General features: G+C 38.9%; 1 protein-coding gene and 1 pseudogene across 1 annotated transcript in view; one reads left to right on the top strand and one right to left on the bottom strand.

Annotated features, from left to right (window-relative positions):
- LOC110174600 (thrombospondin-2-like) overlaps positions 1-23,512 on the bottom strand; it is a 50,871-nt pseudogene extending 27,359 nt beyond the window's left edge.
- A 2,402-nt stretch (positions 23,513-25,914) lies between these two features.
- Positions 25,915-26,107, top strand: part of psme4b (proteasome activator subunit 4b) — a 187,974-nt gene continuing 187,781 nt past the window's right edge. Inside the window, 1 exon segment of the mRNA XM_055149918.1 lies at positions 25,915-25,944. Within this exon segment, the coding sequence (XP_055005893.1) occupies positions 25,915-25,944 (30 nt within the window).

Genomic DNA, 26,107 nt, shown 5'->3' with positions numbered 1-26,107 from the left:
TTTTAGTATTTCTGCAAAGCCCCATTCCCTATACCATACACCCAATTTAGTAGAAAGACAATAAAAAACACAATACCTCCTTTAGTATTTGTTAATAATGAAATCTTACCTATAGGACATGGCTGTGAGTTGCAGGCTTTGTAGTCCACAGTTTCTCCTATGCAGATTTTTCCTCCGTGTTTGGGGACGGGGTCAGTACACGCCCTCTCTCTACTGGACAGACCCCCTCCACACGACAGAGAGCACAGGGACCACTCCGACCAGCCGCTCCAGCCCCCCGCAACTGCCATTTACACAGCAAGAAACCCCCGTTCACTCATGCAACGCAGGAGTAAAAGGGGTATTTCGACACACAGGGGTCTGCATCATAACACTGTAATTTATGTGAGCGAGCCTACACCCTACACTTATGTTACTGACACTTTCAGAGTGATTTTTTTCCTGCTGATTTGCCTTGGTGAAGTGTAAGGAGGTTTCTGAATTTCTGGTCCAAGATATTAGACTTAGACTTAAATTTTATTGATCCACAAGGGAAAGTGCTTGGACACAGTAGCACAAACATCACAATAAATATAATAACAAAGAACAAAAATATAATATGGTAATAATAAATTCAAAGTACCGTATTTTCCACACTATAGGGCGCTCTGGATTATGAGACGTACTGTCATTAAATGGTCTATTTTCGAACTTTTTTCACAAATAAACCGCACCGGACATTAAACGAAACACAACAGTTGGATGGGTCAGTGGGACTTTGTTTGGCGCATTCACGGTGACTCTGGGCTTTGTTCAGTTGTGGCGTGTAGGGAGGGTGCTGTCTGGGATCGCTGGATTGTCGGCGTGTTCGCAGTGACTCAGTTGTTCAGTTGTGTCTAGAAGTGGCACATTGCGCTCGCTTTTTCGGTTCATTCCTCCGTTCCGTTCCTCGTTTACGTGGAGTGATGAGTGTGGCTGTGGGTGTGTTTCGCTGCGCAGTCGCTGTCTGCTCCGTGTGTGTTTGCGTGTTCTGCGTGGGTGGTGCGGCTTTGTAGTTTACTGAAGTCGTGCTGGGACACCCGAGTGGATTCGTGTATAGGGCGCTCTGGATTGTGGGGCGCGCAGTCCTTTTTTTTGATGGGGTTGGAGGCTTAAGAGCTCGCCCTTTGGTGCAGAAAATACGGGTAAGTAGCAAAAATAGCAGGTGTCAAACAAGGTGTAAGCATTGTGTATCTACAAGAAAAAAAATAGAAATATAGTAAAATATCTACAAGTGGTCATAAGGAGAAACAGTGCAACAAATACAGTATATTAATGGAGAAAGGTCTGCTCCCTGTTACTGCTGTGCATAGAAAGTTTCACAATACGGCTTTTAACTTATCAATGATCAATAGAGACAAGCTGGTGACGAGCCCAGGCCAAGTTTTAGGTCAGATCTGTGGAGAGGTGGTTATTGCTTTGTCAGGAGGGTTCCAAAGTAGAGCTTTAAACTTATGTATTTATGGATGGAGTCAGAGCCAAGTTACAGATTAGTTTCTTTGGTGAGGTGAGTCCGGAGACAAAAAGAATGCAATAAAAAACACCTATAATTGGATAAATGCAAGATAGTAATGTTTAATGTCACACTTTAAGCACTCTTTCTGATTCATTCATAAAAACGTGTACTGTTATTAGACGACATACAAGTTTATACATTATAGTAAAGTTTCATGTATTTTTTCTGTGTACTCACTTGGACACAGCGGTTTGGTGCAGGTCTGGCTCTCCCTCTCCGCCCCGCTGCACCTTCTGAGGCGGGGAGCTGTCACACAGGCGCACACGAGTCTTGTTTCCCTCACCACAGCTCACCGAGCAGGACGACCACCACAGCCAGAGCTGTCAATGCAAGGAGGAGGAGAGAGTTAGGAAGAGAGTGTAGGAAGAGTAGGAGTAGTAGAGTAGTAAGAGTAGAGCAGTAGTAAGTAAGGAGTAGAAGGTAGGAGTAGTAGAAGTAGTAAGTAGTAGTAGGTAGTAGTATAGGAGTAGGAGTAGTAGTAGTAGTAGTAGAGGAGTAGTAGTAGTAGTAGTAGGAGTAGTAGTAGAAGTAGTAGTAGAGTAGTAAGTAGTAGTAGTAGGAGTAGTAGGAGTAGTAGGAGTAGTAGTAGTAGAGGAGAGTAGTAGTAGTAGTAGTAGTAGTAGGAGTAGTAGGTAGTAGTAGTAGTACTAGTAGAGTAGTAGTAGAGTAGTAGTAGTAGTAGTAGTAGTAGGAGTAGTAGGAGTAGTAGAGTAGAGAGTAGTAGTAGAGTAGTAGTAAGTAGTAGTAGTAGTAGTAGTAGTAGTAGTAGAGTAGGAGTAGTAGAGGAGTAGTAGTAAAGTAGTAGTAGTAGTAGTAGTAGTAGTAGTAGTAGTAGTAGTAGTAGTAGTAGTAGTAGTAGATAGAGAGTAGTAGTAGTAGTAGTAGTAGTAGTAGAGTAGTAGTAGTAGTAGGAGTAGTAGTAGTAGTAGTAGTAGTAGTAGTAGTAGTAGTAGTAGTAGTAGTAGTAGTAGTAGTAGTAGTAGTAGTAGTAGTAGTAGTAGTAGTAGTAGTAGTAGTAGTAGTAGAGTAGTAGTAGTAGTAGTAGTAGTAGTAGTAGTAGAGTAGTAGTAGTAGTAGTAGTAGTAGTAGTAGTAGTAGTAGTAGTAGTAGTAGTAGTAGTAGAGTAGGAGTAGGACTAGTAGTAGAAGTAGTAGTAGTAGTAGTAGTAGTACGTAGTAGTAGTAGTAGTAGTAGTAGTAGTAGTAGTAGTAGGACTAGTAGTAGTAGTAGTAGTAGTAGTAGTAGTAGTAGTAGTAGTAGTAGTAGTAGAGTAATAGGAGTAGGACTAGTAGTAGTAGTAGTAGTAGTAGTAGTAGTAGTAGTAGTAGTAGTAGTAGTAGTAGTAGTAGTAGAGTAATAGGAGTAGGACTAGTAGTAGAAGTAGTAGTAGTAGTAGTAGTAGTAGTAGTAGTAGTAGTAGTAGTAGTAGTAGTAGTAGTAGTAGTAGTAGTAGTAGTAGTAGTAGTAGTAGAGTAAGTAGGAGTAGGACTAGTAGTAGAAGTAGTAGTAGTAGTAGTAGTAGTAGTAGTAGTAGTAGTAGTAGTAGTAGTAGTAGTAGTAGTAGTAGTAGTAGTAGTAGTAGGAGTAGTAGTAGTAGTAGTAGTAGTAGTAGTAGTAGTAGTAGTAGTAGGTCAGCCCCTAAAAGAGGCCCCAGCTGCTGTCAAAATGCATTACAAAAAAGAGGACAAGTTGAGTGAGAAATAATGAAGAAATAATATTAGTAGTTGGAGAAGATATTGTTTATAGTAGGAGCAGTAATACAAGTTGTAAAAGCAGTAGTGGCCAAACGCGCTTGCCAAACCCTTATCGTCAGATCTCAGAAGCTAAACACGGCCAGACCTGGTTAATACTTGGATGGAAGACCACTGGGAATATCAAGTGCTACAGTGGCTCGCCAATAGCAAAAAGAAAAAACCTTGTTATGTTTTTAGGCAAGTCACTTCACTCACATTGCCTATAAATAAAAGTAATGTTATAGTGAGTGTTGGTCAGAGGGGCCAATGGCACAGATCAACAGCTTCACTTCTGTCAGTCAGCCCCAGGACAGCTGTGGCTACAATAGTTTCTTGCCACCACAAGTGTGAAGTTGTTATTGTTGATCATAATTACAGTAATTTCCTAATGTGTAACAAATACACCTATTACCTTGGCGTTGTACCAAAAATACCAAACATAGCAACAAACAGCACTTGTCACAATAGTAGTAATATCAAAGTAACGTACGTATCAGTGTCGGGAGTAACGCGTTATAAAAGTAACGAATTACTGTAATGCGATACTTTTTGCTGTAACGCAGTAATGTTCTGCATTACAAGGAAAAAATTTTAATATTTTATTCACTACAGATGTCCTGTTTTAGTCCTGTTTTAGTCCTGGTTCAGTCCTGGTTCAGTCCTGGTTTAGACCCAGTTTAGACCTGGTTCAGTCCTGGTTTAGACCTGGTTTAGACCTGGTTCAGTCCTGGTTTAGACCTGGTTTAGACCTGGTTCAGTCCTGGTTTAGACCCAGTTTAGACCTGGTTCAGTCCTAGTTCAGTCCTGGTTCAGTCCTGGTTCAGCTCTGGTTCAGTTCTGGTATAGTCCTGGTCTAGTCCTGGTTCAGTCCTGGGTCAGTCTTTGTTTAGACCTGGTTCAGTCCTGGTTCAGCCTGGTTCAGTCCTGGTTTAGACCTGGTTTAGACCTGGCTCAGTCCTGGTTCAGTCCTGGTTTAGTCCTGGTTCAGTTCTGGTTTAGACTTGGTTCAGTTCTGGTTTAGTCCTGTTTCAGTCCTAGTTCAGCTCTGGTCTGTCCTGGTTTAGTCCCGGTTTAGTCCTGGTTCAGTCCTCTGTTCAGTCATGGTTTCAGTCCATATACGGCCCAAAATTTCGGCATCTTCGTACAGTTATTTTGTTGAGAGTAACTTAAAGTGCTGCAATAGTCGTGCCATCTTTTACATTTTAAATACAGTAATATTATAATGTAACAAATTACTTTGAACAGTAACAAGTCATAAATAACACATTACAGTTTTGATGTAACTTGCCCAACAGTGATAAGTAGTGGGAATAGTAAAAGCAGTAGTAGTAGTAGTAGTAGTACACAAATATGTAATAAGTACCAACTCAAATCTCTATAAACACTACATGGAACTAGAACTGGCAGCTTTTGAATGGAAAATCCTCACGTGCCAAAAACAGGGACTGTGCCTTCACTTAGTCATGCTTTAAGTTCTGATCTCCATCTCTCAGTGCGTTTGCCAGTCGAGTTTATGTTCTCTGAAAAATACTACATTTGTTCCGTGTTTTGTATCAGGGCATTTAGAGACGTGACAGATCGTATCTTAGCTTTGTGGTCACACTTGAATAACAACATATGGCAGCGCACGAACTTAAGGAAGTAGTAGAAGAAAGATGTAGTAGTAGTAGTAGAAGTAGAAGTAGTAGCAGAAGTGACAGTAGTAGCAAGTGTAGTAGTATCAAATCAAGAAAAATATTCATTCTTACTACCATAGACTACTGAACACTACATGACACAGGGCACATAAAAGTAATAAGTATCAGTAGTCGTAGTAGTAGAAAGTAGTAGTAATGGTAGCATTAGTTGCAGTAGTTGTAGAAGTAGTAGTAGTAGTAGGAGTAGTAGTAGTAAGTAAGTAGGGAGTCACTACAACTCCGTTCACAAAGCACTCAACATGAGGCAGATGCAAAACAACTAAAGAGTACAAGGTTTAAAAAGTATTTGTGGAGGTAGAGGTAGGTATTAGTAGTAGAAGTATTAGTATTAGTATTAGTAGTAGTGGTAGTAGTAGTGGTAGTAGTAGTAGTAGTAGTAGTAATAGTAGTAGTAGTAGTAATAGTAGTAGTAGTAATAGTGGTAGCAGTAGTAGTAGTGGTAGCAGTAGTAGTAGTAGTAGTAGGCAAGGCAAGGCAAGGCAAGTTTATTTGTATAGCACAATTCGTACACAAAGTAATTCAAAGTGCTTTACAGAATAAGAAATACATTAAAATCATAATAAAAACAAATCAAAACATAAATAATCATGAAGATTAAAATTAAAAAAAGAGAGACATAAATTGGAGAGAAGAGTGCGGAATGAAAACCTTTCAGTCATATGCACAGTTAAACAGAAATGTTTTGAGCCTGGATTTAAACAGCATCACAGAAGAGTCTGTCTCACATGTTCAGGAAGACTGTTCCAGGTTTTAGCTGCATGAACCTGAAACGCTGACTCCCCTTGTTTAGTCGTGACTCTGGGCACCAGCAGGAGGCTGGTCCCTGAGGCTCCTCAGAGTGCGAGATGGTTCATATGACACTAACATGTCACAGATGTACTTTGGTGCTCGGCCATGGAGAGACTTGTACACAAGCAGAGCTGCTTTAAAGTCTATTCTCTGAGGCACAGGAAGCCAGTGCAGAGACCTGAGCACAGGACTTATGTGCTCGTACTTCCTAGTTCGAGTCAGGACCCGAGCTGCAGCGTTCTGGATGTTCTGCAGCGTCTCACAGCTCGTTTGGAGAGACCAGTGAGCAGAACATTACAGTATCTAACCTACTGGAGACAAACGCATGGATAAGTTTCTCCAAGTCTGCTTTAGACAGTAAACCTTTGATTTTTGCTATGTTTTTTAGATGGTAAAAGGCTGCAGATGTTATTGATTTTATGTGGACTGTTAAAGTTCAAGTCTGAGTCCATTATTACCCCTAGATTTCTTGCCTGATTTGAAGGTTTTAGAGAGAGAGACTGGAGGTGACTGCTGACACTGTCCCTTTGTTTCTGTGGACCAAACACTATGACTTCAGTCTTGTCAGAGTTTAGCTGGAGAAAGTTGTTTTGCATCCACACACTGATCTGTTGGATGCAATGACCAAGTGAGTCCACTGTCCATAGTCTCCTGCTGCCAGAGAGACGTAGATCTGAGTGTCGTCTGCATAATTGTGGTAGGACATGTTATTGCTGCTTATTAACTGGCCTAATGGCAGCATGTAGAGATTGAACAACAGGGGGCCCAGGATTGACCCCTGAGGCACCCCACAGGTCAGGGCCATGTGATCTGAGACACAGTTTCCAATTTCAACAAAATACTTCCTGTCTTCTAGATAGGACTTGAACCAGTTTAGTACAGTACCAGAGATGCCCACCCAGTCCTCTAGTCTCTGTAAGAGGATCCCATGATCGACAGAGTCAAAAGCAGCACTGAGATCTAACAGGATCAAGACTGAGACTTTGCCTGCATCAGTGTTCAGGCGGATGTCATTTGTCACCTTGATAAGAGCAGTCTCAGTGCTGTGGTGGGCTCTAAAACCTGACTGGAAAACATCAAAGGAGTTGTTCATTTGGAGAAAGTTCGTAAGCTGTTGGTAAACAGCTTTTTCAAGGACTTCGCCAAAAAACGGCAGATTTGAGATGGGTCGGAAATTGTTCAGTACTGTGGCATCAAGACTGCTCTTCTTTAGGAGAGGCTTAATGACCGCAGTTTTCAATGCATTTGGGAATGTTCCAGATTGAAGTGACATGTTAACTATGTGAGTGAGTGGTGAAAGTAAACTGTTGAGGACGGACTTTAGAAATCTAGTGGGTAACATGTCCAGGCAGCAAGTAGATGAACTCAGACTGGTAACGATCTCTAAAACAGTTTTGTCAGTTACAGGTGCAAAGTGATTCAGCTCTAAGTGTCTCTGTGGCTGCATGCTTGTTATTTGTGTTGTGGAATTGATGGCATTTTTGATGCCCTGAACTTTGTCATTAAAGAAAACTGCAAACTCATTACATTTAGATGTGGAAATTAGTTCTAGTGGCAGTGGAGCTGGAGGGTTTGTTAATCTGTTCACTGTTGCAAACAGGACACGAGAGTTGTTACTGCAATTACCAATAATGTCCGAAAAATACTTCTCTCTTGTTTTACTCAAAGTGTAGTTGTACATATGCATTGTTCCTCTGTAAATCTCATAATGAACCTGGAGTAGTAGTAGTGAGTAGTGGTAGGAGTAGTAGTAGTAGTTGTTGTAGTAGTGAGTAGTGGTAGCAGTAGTAGTAGTAGTTGTAGTAGTGGTAGCAGTAGTAGTAGTAGTTGTAGTAGTGGTAGCAGTAGTAGTAGTAGTAGTAGTAGTAGTAGTAGTAGTAGTAGTTAGTAGTAGTATTAGTATTAGTAGTAACAGTAGTAGTAATAGTAGTAGTTAGAACTAGTCGTAGTAGTAGAAGTAGTAGTAGTAGTAGTAGTAACAGTAGTAGTAGTAGTAGTAGTAGTAGTAGTAACAGTAGTAGTAATAGTAGTAGTAGTAGTAGTAGTAGTAGTAGTAGTAGTAAGTAGTAGTAGTAGTAGTAGTAGTAACAGTAGTAGTAACAGTAGTAGTAGTAGTAGTAGTAGTAGTAGTAACAGTAGTAGTAAGTAGTAGTAGTAGTAGTAGTAGTAGTAGTAGTAGTAGTAGTAGTAGTAGCAGTAGCAGTAGTAGTAGTAGTAGTAGTAGTAGTAGTAGTAGTAGTAGTAGTAGTAGCAGTAGTAGTAGTAGTAGTAGTAGTAGAATCCCAATTGTCTTATAGAGCGCTCAACACAGCGAAAGGCTATTAGATGTGTAAGAAGCAGTGCTGATAGCAGTACAGTTTGCAGTAGTAGTATTTGCATCTTACTTTTCTTATCACACTTGACGATCATGCAGCTGCGCGTCTGCACTGACGGCCCGCCGCAGGTGGAGCTGACCCCGTTACAAGAGCGCCCCCTCTGTTGGCCTCCGCGACCGCAGGACACGGAGCAGCGAGTCCACTCAGACCAGGGAGTCCAGCCGTCCTCAGAGTCTGTGCAAAAGAGAATTTAAACTTCATTAGATCCAACACACAATCCTGAATTAGTGGAAGTACACAGAAGTTTATTGGCGTCTACATAATTCCGAGTAGATGATGCAACGAGAAGAAATGCAGTGATTGACTATTGCAGATCATCTTGGCTGATGTCGAGTATCTTCTGGTAAAATTCTTTCCCTCTTGCAATAAAACTACACTTCCGTCAAAAGATTTCCTTATTCAGTGTTTTGTAAAGATGATGGCGGCACAAATCATTTTTATTTCAACAATTTAAGCTCCTTCAATTTGTGGAGTATAAATGTCGCTTAGTGCCTATATTTGATTTTTACGCAGTCGTTTTTGTACTCAGCAGTGTAGTCTCTTTTGAAAGTTTATGATAATGCAATGAGTTTTATAAGTTTTGTTTTGTTTTGACACCATAATCTCCTGTTTTAATGGGAAACACTTTTTTTCCCAAATTGTTCCCATCAATTAAATTACTTGTCATAACTTTATGGTTCACCAGAGGGTCCAGGATACTACAGAACTTTGAGAATCGCCAAATTAAAGAGACATTTCAGAATTTTGGACATAGGACCTGATTTTCTAGTGAGCCAGAGTGTTGGAGACACTTTTCCATCAAGTCCTACTAAAAACAGTCTTACCCACTCCACAAAACACCTGAAGCAAATCTATTATTACACCAGACTGTCGATGTAAATGTCTGTGTTGATAGAATAATGTTTGAAATAAAACTAACATTGCATCGCATGAATCGTCGTATGTTGAGGGACTATTTCCTCATATATCAGTCCACCGCTGACAAACTTTCTATCAGGAAGTACAACTCGCTGCTGCTGCATAAATCCTTCAAATGAAAGGTTGATTTTACTTCTAAAATTATTCTGTCAACACAGACATTTACATCAACAGTCTAGTGTTAAAATGGTTTTGCTTCAGGTGTTTTGTGGAGTGGGTAAGACTGTTTTTAGTGTCAGGATAACTATGACCATTGACATGCACTAGTCTAGCACCAGCGACTTCTGTAAATACAAGGACTGGATGAAATATTTTTAAAAAGTGTCTCCACACATCTCCAACACTCTGGATCACTAGGAAATTAAGTCATATGTCCAAAATGACTATGCCTTTAAAGTAGGGGTGTCAAACTCAAATTCACAAAGGGCCAAAATTAAAAACTGGGACTAAGTTGTGGCCCAAACTAAATATTTACTGAAAAATTTCAACATTTGTATGTTTTCTCTTCTTTCGAGATATGTAATATTAAAACTTTTCTTATAATTTTGCTTAAACACTGAATCCAGAACAAGCAAAATATAAAAAAAAAACACCATTTAAAATAAATATTGTCTCTATAGCCTATCTGTAGCCAACAGGACAGCTCTAATACAGATTTGATATGATCTCCTGGGTATAATTGTATCCTGGGCCAAATTTGGCCCCTGTGCCTGAAATTGACATGTCTACTTTAATGGGTCAATATTATGCTATTTTCTGATCTGTGCTATAATGTTTTGTTATTAGAAAAATACCCGGAGTTGTGTTTTGTTTCATTCACACATGTTTAACACACATACGCTGCATATTTGGGCCGAGTTCTTCTCTCAAACTGAAAACACTCTGTTCCACCTTGTGATGTCATGTGCTAATACAGTAAGTGTGAACTCCACCTTCACAAGAATAATTTGGATCATTTCAGGCCTGGAATTGCCAATCTCTACTGAACTAAACGTAAAAGATCGCTGTTAACTTGAAAACTATCACTATATGACATCACAAGGTGCCACAGAGCATTTTGAGTTTTGGAGATGTAGACAAAATAACAAACCAGGATTACTTAAACACGTGTGAATGAAACAAAACACAACTCCAGGTCTGTTTTTGAGGAGGTAACACCACTAAAAGGCGACTAAAAGCTCTTTAAACACTGCGCTGTAAATAAAAGAAACAAATCACTTTAATCCCCTTACCGAGACACACAGGGCAGCATTTGTCGTCTATAAAAGTGGGTGAGATGCAGGACACTGGGGGGCACTCCTCCTGCTGACACACCACCTTCCCCTCCTGACACAAAACAACACAATTCACAGCCTCTCGCTTCCACGGTAATTAATATCTGCTCGTTATTCGGCTCCAGATGTTCTGCTAAACGCCTTTTTCCTTCCAGAGGTTTGTAATGAGTTTCCTGACAAATATTGACGAGATCATGACAAAGAAAAACAGCTGTAATTGGAAAACAATAATTAAAATTATCGAGTACAATGTAATTACATCATTGTGCAGCTGGTGACACTGGCAGTGATGCATGGAGGAATAAAAACAAAGGTTAATGTGTTTCTTAGGTTGGTTTTATCAAATTAATACAGATTAAATTAAAATTATACTGTGAACTAAAACAAGACACAACAATATTGCTTCTGTTTCAGAATGTTAAAGGTGCTCTGTGTAACTTCTGTCTCCGTGGAGGATTTCTTTCTTTCTTTGGAATGCACTTCAGTATGGCATTAACATTTTTATCTCCATGGAGACAAGCTGGTTGCGCCAACAGGGAAAGATACAATTCAGATCTGTGGAGAGGCGACCCCACTCTTTGAGCAATCAAAGTACATGTAATACAGATTAAAATTATATTGTGAACGAAAGCAAGACAGAGCATTTTTTAAATTTCAAAATGTTAAAGATGCATCATGTAACTTTTCAGATCCGCTATACTTTACACCAGTGGTCCTCAACCTTTTTTGCGCCACGAACCAGTTTTATATCTGACAATATTTTGCGGACCAGAGGGGGTTGGGGAAGGGGCGAAGCATGGTTAATTCCTAGCAAAATCCTGTTTAAGACCTGTTTTAGACCTGTTTTTAGACCTGTTTTAGACCTGTTTTAGACCTGTTTTAGACCTGTTTTTAGACCTGTTTTAGACCTGTTTTTAAACCTGGTTTAGACCTGTTTTTAGACCTGTTTTTAAACCTGGTTTAGACCTGGTTTAGACCTGTTTTTAGACCTGTTTTTAAACCTGGTTTAGACCTGTTTTTAGACCTGTTTTTAAACCTGGTTTAGACCTGGTTTAGACCTGTTTTTAGACCTGTTTTAGATCTGTTTTAGACCTGTTTTAGACCTGTTTTTAGACCTGTTTTTAAACCTGGTTTAGACCTGTTTTTAGACCTGTTTTGAAACCTGGTTTAGACCTGTTTATAAACCTGGTTTAGACCTGTTTTTAGACCTGTTTTAGACCTGTTTTTAGACCTGTTTTTAGACCTGTTTTACACCTGTTTTAGACCTGTTTTAGACCCGTTTTTGGACCTGTTTTTAAGCCTGGTTTAGACCTGTTTATAAACCTGGTTTAGAGATGCAGCCCGCACAACGTACGGGAAGGGGGGACAGTCTGTGCTGTGTACAGGAAGGGGTTCGGGATTTCGCAGCCCGGTACTGGTCCCCAGCCCGGGGTTGGGGACACCTGCTTTAGACCACATGATTTTCTTTGGAATGTTCTTCAGTATGGTGTTAATCTTATCTATCTCCATGGAGACAAGCAGGTCGTACCACCAGGGGAAGTTACAGGTCAGATCCGTGGAGTGGTGACCCCACTCACAGTAAGAACGCATGTTTTTCAAGGTATTATTGAGCAATGAACTGCCTGTAATTAAACAGCAAGGTAGAAAATATTAATGCCATACTGTGGAACATTCCAGGCAAAGCAATAACATTACCACAGCGAAGGTGGTGGAGACCTTTAAATAAAAGAAAGTGTTTTGCTGTAGTCCCTTTTCAAAGACGAGAGAACTGAAATGATTTTAGACTAGTTCAAACAAACATTTTCAAGGCCCACAAAGGCCTCATTCACTTTGCTTAACAAATATTTGCAGACAAATAAAAGGAAATGAAAAGCTTAATTTTAATTAAAGAATTGGATTTTAACATTTTGGACAGTTTTACCAGATCACAATATTTACTCCACAAATATTAACTGTCTAATAAAAGTCTGCCAATCTTTAATAGAATTTCAGCAAAATAGTCCTGTTTTAATTTGTAAATATTTTCTACCACTACCAAGCAATTGTCAGCTTTTTTATACAAATATTTACATAATAACAATAGAAAATAAAATGGCTGAAAACCTTAATTAAATATAATGAATAAATTCAATCACTTTAGGCCAAGACTCTTAAGAACAATCAGAGAACAATTTGCCTGTTGTCCAAATATTTACCAACCAATAAAAGCAACTATAAAAATGGGCAAAACTTTAATAGAATTTGGTGAAATTACTTTTTGATTTAAACTCTTTATACGACTAAAGAGAAGGGGGCAACATGTTTATTTGGTTTAATTAAGTTTGGAAACATATTATGAACTGAAAATATTTTACAAACCAGAATCACAATATTTATCAACAAGTAAAAGTGAAAAACAAAGCTCAAAACTACAGTTAAAGGTGGACTATGTAATTTTTCTGGCGGAAGGTCCTTCTTGTTCCCATGGACACATTACCGTATTAGACGCGCTCTTAAGCCTCTAACCCCATCAAAAAAACCACCGAACGCCCCGCAAGCCAGAGCGCCCTATACACAAATCCACTCAGGTGTCCCAGCACAACTTCAGTAAACTACAAAGCTGCATCAACCACAGAACACGCACACACACACGGAGCAGACAGCGACCGCACAGCGAAAAACATCCACAGCCACACTCATCACACCACGCCGATGAGGAACGGAACGGAGGAATGAACCGAAAAAGCGAGTGCAATGTGCCACTTCTAGACACAACTGAACAACTGAGTCACTGCGAACACGCCGACAATCCAGCGGTCCCAGACAGCACCCTCCCTACACGCCACAACTGAACAAAGACCAGAGTCACCGTGAACGCCACAAACAAAGTCCCACTGACTCATCCAACTGTTGTGTTTCGTTTAAAGTCCGGTGCGGTTTATGTGTGAAAAAAGTTCGAAAATAGACCATTTAATGACAGTGCGTCTTATAATCCAGAGCGCCTAATAGCCCGGAAAATACAGTACTTGACTGCAATGTTCCACAGTATTAGCCTGATTCATCAGCCGGTTTCACTTCGTCTGACCTTTCAACATTGGAATTCATTCGCTCGACGGTAGGCAGGTACTTTTTTTATTTAATCAATCGCTGTTTTTTGGCCGTGACGTATGTAATGCGCCAAATCCCGTACAAAGAAGGGCAATAACGTCTTTCCTCTTGATAAAATTCATCAAACATTCTCTTGGTTCCAGCTTTAAATCCTCGATCTCAGGAATCGTTGCCAACACAGAATGTCTGTCTTTGTCTACATCCATCTCGACCGCTTTGTTTACTGTTGTGCTGTTCTACAAAAGGGACACAGACAGACGCTTGAGTTTGACGTCATGGCTTCACAGCTCTTCACTGATTGGCCGGTGCGCGGTCTACAACTTCCGGGTTCTTGCAAACCGTCTAGTGTATTCTGATTCCTGACCTAGAAAACTATCTTTATGTCTTTATGGAGAAGAGTAGTGGGATTCTCGAGGTCTGGTTACAGTTCAGATCTGTGGATTAGACAACTACGCTCACAGTAAGATTGTATGTTTTTCAAGCTATTTTGAGCAATAAACATACTGCAAGTGACATAAAATTCAAGATAGATACATTTAAGGCCATATTGTGTGTTCAGGCATAGCAATAACATCTCCACAGAAACAAGCTGAAAGTTATGGCGAGGAGAAAATTCACTTTGTCGACTGGACAAAAGTTAGTTTGTTTGAAGACGTTTTGCAGCTCATCCAAGCTGCTTCTTCAGTTCTGGTCCGAATGCTGGTGGACACTTCCTTTTATCTGCAGGGAGGAGCTAAATAACTGAAACTAACACACACACTTGTTTACAGGTTTTGTTTGTTAGTTCAGCCTATTGACCTGTACAGGGTGTGGGGTCTAAGCATAACAATTAATGGCCATAATGGAGCTTCCACATCTCTGGACCTGACCTGGATACACCTGTTGTTCTCTTGTTTGTTTTGATTTAGGTTTGAGGATGGAGCTGTAAATAGGAGATAGATGGTGTCTGAGTCCTCCATTTCTGTTCAGAGAAAGATTCTCTTTCTTAACAAAAATGGCTTCTTTCACTCCCCTCTCAAACCAATTATTTTCTCTTGCTAAAATCTGTACCTCGCCGTCCTCAAATGAGTGGCCCGTGGCTTTTAAATAGAGATATACAGCAGACTGAGGTCAGAGAAAAGTTACACAGTGCACCTTTAGAGGTCCTATATTAAGCAAAATGTACTCTTGTGAACTTTAAGCCCTGTTATAATGTTGTTACCTCATCAAAAACACACCTGGAGTTGTGTTTTGTTTCATTCACACATGTTTGAGTAATCCTGCATTATTAGTCTGGCTACAGCTCCAAAGCTCAAAATGCTCTGTTCCACCTTGTGTTTGTGTTAAACATGTGTGAAAGAAAACACAACTCCAGGTGTGTTTTTGATGAGGAAACAATACTGAAACATTGATCAGAAAATAACGTAATATGGGTCCTTTAAACTTGTACTTATCTGAACAGAAAAAGTTGTTGTTACCGTGCAGATACAGTAGGTGCAGGGGTCTGGGTCCCACTCTTCTCCTTTGACGTAGACTCTCCCGTCTTTCAGACAGACATCCTCCCACTCCAGACGCCCACCCAGGTCAGTGGACACCATGTTACTGACATTACTGACATCTCCAGGGCCAGTTCTATTAGATTTAGTCATATTTATTTTGGTTGTGGTGATAGTGTTGTTCAGCTCTGCCAAAGTGAGTCGCATGTCTGCATTCTCCTTGAACTGAAATATAAAAAAGAGGAGGAAAATACAAGTTATAAAATACACAAATCAAAGTAGGCAAGGCGAGGCAAGGCAAGTTTACTTGTAGAGCACAATTGGTACACAAAGTAATTCAAAGTACTTTACAGAAGAAGAAATACATTAAAATCACAATAAAAACAAATCAAAACATGAATAATCATCATAAAATCAAAAAGAGAGAAATAGATTAAATTAGAGAGAGCCTGGATTTAAACAGCGTCACAGAAGAGTCTGTCTCACATCTTCAGGAAGACTGTTCCAGGTTTTAGCTGCATGAACCTGAAACACTGATTCCCCGTGTTTAGTCGTGACTCTGGGCACCAGCAGGAGGCCGGTCCCTGAGCTCCTCAGAGTGCGAAATGGTTCATATGGCACTAGCATGTCACAGATGTACTTTGGTGCTATGGAGAGACTTGTACCACTTTAAAGTCTATTCTCTGAGCCATGGGGGGCAGTGCAGAGACCTGAGCACAGGACTTATGTGCTCGTACTTCCTAGTTCGAGTCAAGACCCGAGCTGCGGCGTTCTGGATGTTTTGCAGCGTCTCACAGCTCGTTTGGAGAGTTCAGTGAGAGTTCAGTATCTAACCTACTGGAGACAAACGCGTGAATAAGTCTCTCCATGTCTGCTTTAGACAGTAAACCTTTGATTTACTATGTTTTTTAGATGGTAAAAAGCTGCAGATGTTATTGATTTGATGTGGCTGTTAAAGTTCAAGTCTGAGTCTATTATTACTCCGAGATTTGTAGCCTGATTTGAAGGTTTTAGAGAGAGAGAGAGAGGCTGGAGGTGACTGCTGACACTGTCTCTTTGTTTCTGTGGACCAAACGCTACGACTTCTGTTTTTTCTGGAGAAAGTTGTTTTGCATCCACACACTGTTGGACGCAGTGGCAGAGTGAGTCCACTGCTCCATAGTCTCCTGCTGCCAGCGAGACATAGAGCTGAGTGTTGCTGTGTATTCACTGGCCTAGCAGCAGCATGTAGAGAAAGTATAATCTATTGAATGTATTAAAAGTGCACTGTGTAACTTTTCCGGTGTAGGGTCTGCCACAAGCTTGTTTCGATGGAGATATTATTGCTTTGCCTGAAAGATTTCACTGTATAAAATTAAACACATCTATGTTGCTTTTATTCAATTACAGGTGTTTTACTGCTCAAAAATATTATAAAAAACATGCATTCCTACAGTGAGTGAGCTCGCCCCTCCGCAGATGTTACCTGCAAGTTAAATGCCATATTGTGGGACATTCTAGACAAAGCAATAACATGAAATGAGAAATCCTCCACCATAAAAGTTACACAGTGCACCTTTAAAAATGCATTCGTGTTGACGCCATGTTTTGAAATTCATCTCAAAATGTTTAATTTCAGTTTTGATGGAAGCTGGAAGCCATTCTTCATCAAATGATCTTTTACATTCAGGATCACATTTTAGTTTTCAGCCCAAGGTTATATGACATTTTGTTATATTTCTAAAACCTTTGTTAGTAAGGATATGGAGCTCAACAGAGACTGCCCACACTCCAGTTCTATAAAGTAAATTTCTCATTAATTTTTCCCCATAGAAAAAGTATATTAAAAGTTTGTAAGCTTGCTCAAGGCTAATCAGCTGTGTGATAATGACCACAAGACCTATAATTTAATTCAAAATCTGTTCCTGAAACTTTTTAAACCGCAAAGTTATTAAAGCATTTCACCTAATCTTTCGTTTTAAGTCAACCTTGTTATGGATATTAGTTACCACGGAGCTGGTTAGCCTCTGCAATGTCTTTGAACTCTTAATATATGAATTTTTTAGTCTATGGGAAAAATGAAATGAAAATGTACTTCTGGGACCAGAGCACATGGTCTCTGTTGAGCTTCATTACATCTATTCAAGGTTTATGAATGAAAGAAATGCCTGGTCACGTTTCGTCTATATACTACGCTATTATTTGTCTTATTTTATGCATGAATTCAAGTCATTTTCCTGTCTGAACCATGTCCGGTACAAAAAAGTGGACTAAAGGAGTGCGATATCACCCAGAGTTTTTAATTAGGAATAGAAAATAGGAATTTATTTAAGTAGAAAACAGAAAAATAATGGATAGAGAATTGGCTATGTCCATTTATATATATAGTCTATGATCTGAACCCACCACTTTGTCCAGGTCTTCCAGCAGGTTGTTGGTGATCAGCCTCAGTCCGTGGATCTCAGTCATGATCCCGAGCAGATCCTCACAGGGCTGTCTGCAAACCTCTCCACCCTCCACTCCTGAAACAACAAACAAAAGGAATAGGCCGAGGAATAGGTCGCAATCAATACTATATTGATGTATCGTTCAGCACGTGACATATGGAACGATTAGTTTTGGGGTCAGTATTTATCGTGGTTCTTTTTTTTTGTACAAGTGGAAAAAGTTTGGGTATTTGTTTTGTACTAGGGTAAGATCTGAGCTGTAGAAGGTTGAATTAGGAATTTCTATGACTCATTACACTCATTTTGTAACTTTTCTGTTGGAGAGTCCATCAAATACTTTTCTCCGTGGAGACGTTATTGTTTTGTCTGGAATCTTTCACGGTATGTTATTAAACCTTTCTGTATTCATGGAAACCAAACCAGATCAGACCAAGTTACAGGTCAGATCTGTGGAGAGGCAACCCCGCTCACAGGCTACGTTTACACATAGTTGGGTAAACTAATATTACCCTCCCTCTGTTTTCCAAAATAACATTGTGCACACAGCATCATTTTAAACCCACATAAATACGCCATTGTGCGCGTCATAACTACACCAAGACAGCACCTGGATTAGATTCAAACCTGTAGCTTTTATTTCTTTACAGCTGTAAGTATTACTCAAAAATACCTTGAAAAATGTGCATTACCTCTCCACAGATCTGTTAAAGAAGTGGCAAAATTGCTGAGCTCCAAGCCCTAGTTCGTCTCTGGTCATGGATATGAAACGTCAGCTGTGTGTGCAAATGCAAACACATCAAAAGTGTTTGCACCAGAAGAAATGCGACTGCTGCTCTGAATGCTCCATGATCATCGTCATAGCAAAGATAAACATTGGTCATACTTTCAGCTCCTAAAACTCACTTTACACCCAAATGTGAAACCATAGTTTTCCAGAATCTTCACTCTAGCCTCAGTTTTTAGAATGATTCATTTTCAGAGGCGAATTTTCTGCGTGTAAAAGATGGATACAAACGAAGGGTAAAAATAACTGTGTATGTGTAAACGGGGCCACAGTCTGAAAGCATTTTTGGGCTATGAAATGACCTGGACTTGAATAAATGTAAAGTAGAGCTGTTTAATGTCATACTGTGGAACATTCCAAACGAAGCAATAACATCTCCATGGAGAAAATCATTTGATGAACCCTCCAACAGAAGAGTTACACAATGCACCTTTAAGTGTTGCATTCTGTTATTATGTTATTGCAGCTCTTGTCTTTTTAACAATATTGTACATAGGGGTGTCAAATTATCGCGTTAATTGCGATTAATTAATTACAGTCATATTTAGCGCGCTATGTTTTTTAATCGCGTTAATCTCATTTTTATTCTCTAACTTTACAGTTTCTGTATGCGAGTTGCTTTATTATAAAACCTGTTTTTATGTGTTGTTGGGACAACAACACACACACACAAACACATTTATACATTTTTTTTTTTTATTTCGGTAATTCCACTCATTGCCGGAAACCCACACAAAACGCGCGCAGTAAGAGCGACGTAAACATTATGTTAACGCTGGCGGCGTCAGTCGCACAATGGACGAAGTCGAAGAGCCAGTAGAACAGAGGCAGCAGTGCACAGGTAAAAACACATTCGTGTCTTGGAAATTATTCTCCCGACGTGAAATATAAAAGAAAATAAATATAAAATCGCCTACAACTTAAATGTCACTGGTGAAAACAACCTGCATAGACTCATGATGTCTGCACTACTGTCCTATAGTGACCTGCCACATGAGGGGGCACGCACACACACGCACACAAACACAAACACACACCTTCATCATCGTCATCAACCTGAGAACGCGCGGACCACGTTTCCTTCCGTAGACACTGCGAGGACACCGACGTGCTCCCGTGCGCCGCGTGTGGATCGTGTTTTCTCGCGTACGCTGCGTAAACCGCGCTTCCTCCTGTGCGCCTCTAAACCAGAACTAACACCAAGACTTAAACCAGGACTAATCCAGTCCAGGACTAAACCAGGACTAAACCAGTCCAGGACTAAACCAGGACTAAACCAGGACTAAAACCAGAACTAAAACCAGGTCTAAACCAGAACTAAAACCAGAACTAAAACCAGAACTAAAACCAGGTCTAAACCAGGTCTAAACCAGGACTAAACCAGAACTAACACCAGGACTAAAACAGGATTAATCCATTCCAGGACTAAACTAGGACTAAAGCAGGTCTAAACCAGGACTAAAACAAGGACTAAAACCAGTGATCTCATATATAAAGCATTTCTCTATCAATAATATTTTTAATATGGTTAAGGAAAGACTGGACTTTTTATTGTCTTTAAGTCGACAAAAGTTATTATGTTCAGATTTCCTAGTCTTTGCTGCTTTACAGCAAACAGTTTCTTATTCATGGAGACTTGGGCTCAACAGCCAATTTGGAGAGATTTGTTAAACAATAAATTACTTTATAAAGTCACTTTTTTTTGTTCTATATTAGTCTTTTGATCTGCCACAATAATGTAATAATGAATTTAAATGAAAATACCTCAAATTGAAGGCTTTTCTCAGCAATTTTTAGGTGAGATTAAAATGAGATTAATTAGATTAATTAATTACAGATCATAATTAATTAATCTCTCAATTTTTTAATCGCATGACAGCACTAATTGTACATTAAGAATATTTTTTGGGGGATGATAATTTTCCTTTTAGTTTAGGTTCAATATTCTTGTTTATAATCTGTATTTACTTCAGCGATATGTAACTTAAAAATCTGTTATTGTGACAGGCCTGAAAACGAACCAACCAAACTGTGGTCAACGTGGCACCGCGAGTTATGACAAAAAATGAATCACAATTTTTGATTCGATTTGGTTTGGTCTTTAAAACAAACACATCTGGATTACATTTAAATTCCTTGCACACAAACAATACAGGTTTTTTGCCATTTTACACAAAAAAGGGTCAAATTCCTTCATCCAAAATCTGATTTCAGCTCCAAACCACAATCTTCTCAGAGGATTGGACATCTGTGGACATCTGGACTAAAAAGCGACAAGCTGATGATTGATGATTATAAATGATTTTTTTTGTTAAAAGTATTAATTGCACACCAAAAAACATCTGACACATAGTTAAAGTTATATTATTACAAGTGTATTGTTTTTGCATGTTAGTATTTGTTATAGAGAACTTAAAATATTCCAACAGACATTTCAAAAGTCTTAGACAAACAGTTTGCTCAAAAACGTTTACAGACAAAGAGAAGGAAAAAGAAAAGAATTGAATAATTAAGTAAGAGAATGTTTTTGAAATTTGATTTAAAGGTGCATTGTGTCTGGTGGAGGGTCCATCAAATGTTTTTCTCCATGGAGATGTCATTGCTTTGTCTGGAATGTTCCACAGTATGGCATTAAACAACTCTACTTTACATTTATTCTTCAATTCCAGGTCATTTATAGCTGAAAAATACCTAGAAAAACAGGCATTCTGACCGTGAGCGGGGTCGCCTCTCCACAGATCTGACCCGTAACTTTGGTTTGGTTTGGTCTCCATGAAGATAGAAAAGGTTTAACACAATATTGTGAAATATTCCAGACTAAACAATAACATCTCCATGAAGAAAAGTATTTGACGGCCCCTCCACCAGGTAAGTTCTTGCTTTGTCTGGAATATTTCACAGTATGGCATTAAATCTTTCTATCTTCATGGAGACCAAACCAGACCAAGTTACAGGTCAGATCTGTGGAGAGGAAACACCAATCACAGTCAGAATGCCTGTTTTTCTAGGTATTTTTGAGCTATAAAACTGTTTGTAATTGAATAAATGTAAGCGAGCTGTTTAATGTCACACTGTGGAACATTCCAGAGCAATGACATATCCATAGAAACAAGCAGGTGACGAACCCTCAACCAAAAAGTTACACAGTGCACTTAAGACATTCAAAACAAGAACATCTGCATCTATTTATCTATAAAATTATACAAGCCCTATTGAAGAAAAGTTGGGACAATGTGTAAAACATGAATAAATACCAGACAATACTAATGAAATCCCCAGGTTTAACTATTTTGAAAACGTGTTAGTACAATGAAATTTAGGAATTTATAGTTATTCTCAAAAAAAAAAAAAAAAAAAAAGCCAGTTATTAGGATTTATTTTGCCTAAGTTTAGGAATAAAATAGAAGTTTCTTTAAACTGAATTTTAATATAGAATACATTGATAGTGGCAGGTATTTATCATATTCTGTGGACTAGAAACTCTCTCTCTATATCCTCTTGGAACCTGAAGAAAAAACAAGAATTGCAATTTTTTTTTGTGTGATTTTCTATCTATTTGGAGGTAAATGAACACCTTAGATCATTTTATTTTTATCATGTCCTCTGTATTGGACACCGGGAACATTTTGGTGTTAAGTCCCTGTGAAGTTAACAACCGAACAATAACAACTTTTTTTGATGACCAACATCTCTGACAGGCTTCTACAGTTGCCTCAAAAAGTTTTTAGACTAGACTTGAATTTCTTAATATTTCTTAACAAACTAGCTTCTATTGAGTTCATTTTTTATCCTGGACATGATAGTATCCTGTAATCCCTCAGTCCTATTTAGGCAGAGGGATTAAAAGTCTATCTCAAAACGCATAAAAGATCGTCTGATTAACTCAATGTCCACAAAGGACACAAATGAATGGGACGAGTCTCAGGAGGATATATACACACATCATCTGAAACTGCCTCGTATACAGTGTTGGGAAGGTTACTTTTAAAATGTATTCCCCTACAGATTACAGATTACATACCCCAAAATGTAGTTTGTAACGTAATCCATTAAATTACTTAAAGTGAGTAATGTAATCTGAATACTTTGGATTACTTGATTTGCTGTAGAGAAGCAAAGACGAGGATATCGTAACATAAGATGTTTTGTCTGCTAAAAGAAAATAAAAAGCCCAGACTTTACTTAACCAAATAAAAAAATATTATTGATAGTTTAGTCCTGTTAAATCCTGATTTAGTCCTGGTTTAGTCCTGGTTTAGACCTGGTTTAGACCTGGTTTAGACCTGGTTTAGACCTGGTTTAGACCTGGTTTTAGACCTGGTTTTAGTCCTGGTTTTAGACCTAGTTTAGATCTAGTTTAGACCTGGTTTTAGTCCTGGTTTAGACCTGGTTTAGATCTGGTTTAGATCTAGTTTAGACCTGTTTTAGTCTTGTTTTAGTCCTGGTTTAGTCCTGGTTTTAGTCCTGGTTTAGACCTGGTTTAGCTCTAGTTTAGCTCTAGTTTAGACCTGGTTTAGTTTCCGGCAATGAGTGGAATTACCGAGGAAAAAAAGAAAAAAAGAAAAAAAAGGGGGGGGGGCTTTAGCCCAAAATGTGAAAACAGTAAAATCCCGCCGTGTAATCCATTTATTTCAACATAGTAACTGTAATCCAATTACTACTCATTGAAACAGTAACTGTAACTGAATACAGTTACTCATAATTTGTATTCTGTATTATTACGTAACTCTGGTACATGTAATCTGTTACTCCCCAACACTGTACGTATATGACAAAAACCAGCTCCCTGTGACGTAAATATTTCATTATTAGATTAACATGATTTAAAATTGTGATATTAAAGGTCCTATATTACGCTATATTTTCCGCTCTATGTTATAATGTTTGTTTGTTTTGTTTCCTCACACATGTTTAACACACAAATCCTGCATATTTCTCTGCTGTGTTCTCTCAAACTGAAAACACTCCAAACATATTCATTAGAATCATTTGGATAATTTCAGCCCTGGAATTGCCAATCTCTACTGAACTAGAAGTAAAAGGCAGCTGTTAACTTGAAAATTACCACAACATGACGGAGCATTTTGAGCTCTGGAGATGCACCGGTACACAGACTAATAATAAATGGTTACTCAAACATGTGTGAATGAAACAAAACACAACTCCGGATATGTTTAAGATGAGGCAGCGACATTATAACATGTCTTAAAGCTCACAAGAGTCCATTTAGCGTAATGTAATATAGCTTTAACCACGATTTGGATCGGTCTCCAAGAAATTTAAGTCAATGCAATGTCCCGGGGAAGCTCGGAAACCCAGTGTGTGTGTTTGTGTTACGCGTGTGTGTCCGTGCATGTACCTGCGAACACAGCTGCTCCATAAATAACCATTAAAATCCAGGGGGAACCTCTTGGCGCTGTCATCTCTGTCCACACATAAATCAACATACAGAGAAATAATGCAACTTTTACATAAGACAGAGTGGAAGAATTAAACTCCAGCCAGGAAAATTGACAAAAATTATTCAAAATTACATACCTTTTTTTGTCGTTTTCTCCAGTATAGATCTGGATTGACACGGTTGCCAGGTTGTGATGGAATTTGTTTATTTTCTCGCTGTCTTTTCACATCCAAAAGTCGACCAATTTGCTAATTTAGAAATGTAATCCATATAGGAGTAAGACTAGAAGAAAAATTCAAAAATTATCCTTGCAGAGAGCTGTTTTGTTAAAATAGTTGGACCTGTAATTGAAGTGAGGAGAGAAGAAAATAGCCGTGCGTTACCTTGCTTTTGGCACTGAGGTTGCATATCTCCCATAGAGTAACACAGCTGGATAGGGAATAGTTTCTTTGGAAGTTTAAAGTTGTTTTTTTCATAGACACATCACTTCTTCTTCTTGCTCCGCGCTCACTCCAAACTCAAAGACACACACATAAGTTCTGGCTTTCCAAGTTTTCCGAAATTTGAGAAGCAAAAGGAAATTGGCATCCAAGAAAAATCCCAAGTGTAAATGAGGCATTACAGGCAAAAATTAGAAGTAGGTTTAGGAGCAGACCGCAAATCTGTTTTAGGATAAGAAATTATTTAGTTTAATCATTATTTGTCAAAAAATACGTTCATTTTTGTGGAGTAATTAGACAATTTCAGTATCAAGATAATTTTGTTTATCTCAGATTAAAGACGCATTGTCTAATTTTTCTGAAATGCTTTTATCCATGCAGATGTTATTCCTTTGTCTGGAATGCTTCACAGTATGGTATTAAAGCTTTCTGTCTTCATGGAGACCAAACTAGACCAAGTTACAGGTCAGATCAGCGGAGAGTAGGAAAGTCTGTTTTTCTAGGTATTTCGGAGCTATAAAACCACCTGTAGTTGAGTAAATATAAGGTAGAGCTGTTTTTAATGCCATACTGTGGAACATTCAGGCAGAGCAAAGACATATCCATAGAAACAAGCAGGTGACAAACCCTCAACCAAAAAGTTACACAAAAATGATTTACCGTATTTTCTGGATCATAAATTGCTCCGGAGTATAAGTCGGAACAGCCAAAAAATGTGTAATGAAGAAAAAAACATAAGTTGCACCAAACTATAAATTGCACTTTTTAGGGAAAATTTATTTTATAAAATCAGAGACCAAGAACCGACATTTCATCGTGAAAGGCAAGTTCAAGTAAAAACAATAGAACAGAGAACAACAGACTGTTAACGTCACATATGAACAGTTCTTCAGATTAAACTATAACATAAACAACAGAACAGAACAAGTTTACCAAACTCTCCATCTCACTCCAAATCACTAAATCCATTAAATTCTTCATCCTCGGTGTCACTTCTGAGCAACTCCACGACCTCCGGAGGTAAACAGAGCGCCGCTTCCTCTTCTGTGTAGCTGTCATCAAACTCAGCATCAGTTCCAGTTAGAATTATTCCAGCCTTTCACGATGGTTTCGGTGTCACTGAAGTCCAGGCTTTGTCGATCCATCCAGTGACTTGCAGGAAAGTTGCCTGATGCATCCTCCCGGTTTCCTGAAGCCTTCCCCACCTTTTGCCAGTCCCTCACAAGTTTCTTACTCACTCCAAACTTTCTTTCTGCTCCTCGATTACCATTTTCGGCTGCATATTTCACTACTTGCAGCAGGACACATGCAGGACACGTGCGCAGAAAACTGACACACGAGCCTAGAGCGCTCTCTCGTGACTGTCAATCTGAATATTTGAATATATAAGTTGCACCAGAGTATAAGTCACATGACCACCCAAACCATGAAAAAAAGTGCGACTATAAAAAAATACAGTAGTTTATTTTTGAGTCGTCAAAAATACGTTTTATTTTTGTGGGGTAAATAGATACATACTTTTTTTCATATTAAATTACATATACTCGGACACTTTTAGAGTTTTGGTGTTAAATTGATGGAATTGATTTTGAAGTAGTTTCTGGAAATGCGGTCTGTTAAAATAAATGGAATACTTTATGTCAATGAATTAGTTTTCCTGGTCTTAACTTTGTGGTTCCAGCCGCACTGGTCTGGCACGAAGCTAATCCAGACCACCATTCGGCACAAGCTCGGTTTGGGCTGAGCTGGTTTCCAAGGATATTATAGTATTTTGTTCTTTATTTATTATCATATTATCTGGTCTTTAAAGCCACAGTATGTAACTTTTCAGCCAATAAATGGACTAAAATGAAGGCACGTTTAATTATTATTTATTGCGTTAAAAACATGCATATTTACTGTGAGCAAGCTCGCATCTCCACAGACCTGACTCTTATTAGACTTATAAGAAGGAATTAAATACAGAACAGTGGGCGTACCGATGGAGATGAAAACTGGAGTTAAAGGGACAGTTCGGAATTTTGGACTTAGGACCTCATTTCCTAGTGATCCAGAGTGTTGGAGACGTGTGGAGACACTTTTTAAAATATTCCATCCAGTCCTTGTATTTGCAGAGGTCAACTCCACAAAACACCTGAAGCAAATTTGACTTACATCGGGATCTTGTCGCCCCT

Source organism: Boleophthalmus pectinirostris, unplaced genomic scaffold (assembly GCF_026225935.1).
Source record: "Boleophthalmus pectinirostris isolate CB_2022bp ecotype Guang Dong unplaced genomic scaffold, ASM2622593v1 HiC_scaffold_14, whole genome shotgun sequence".
NCBI classification, from domain to species: Eukaryota; Metazoa; Chordata; class Actinopteri; order Gobiiformes; family Gobiidae; genus Boleophthalmus; species Boleophthalmus pectinirostris.
The sequence above is the reverse complement of the archived record's forward strand: the minus strand, read 5'-3'. Positions and strand labels throughout refer to the sequence as shown.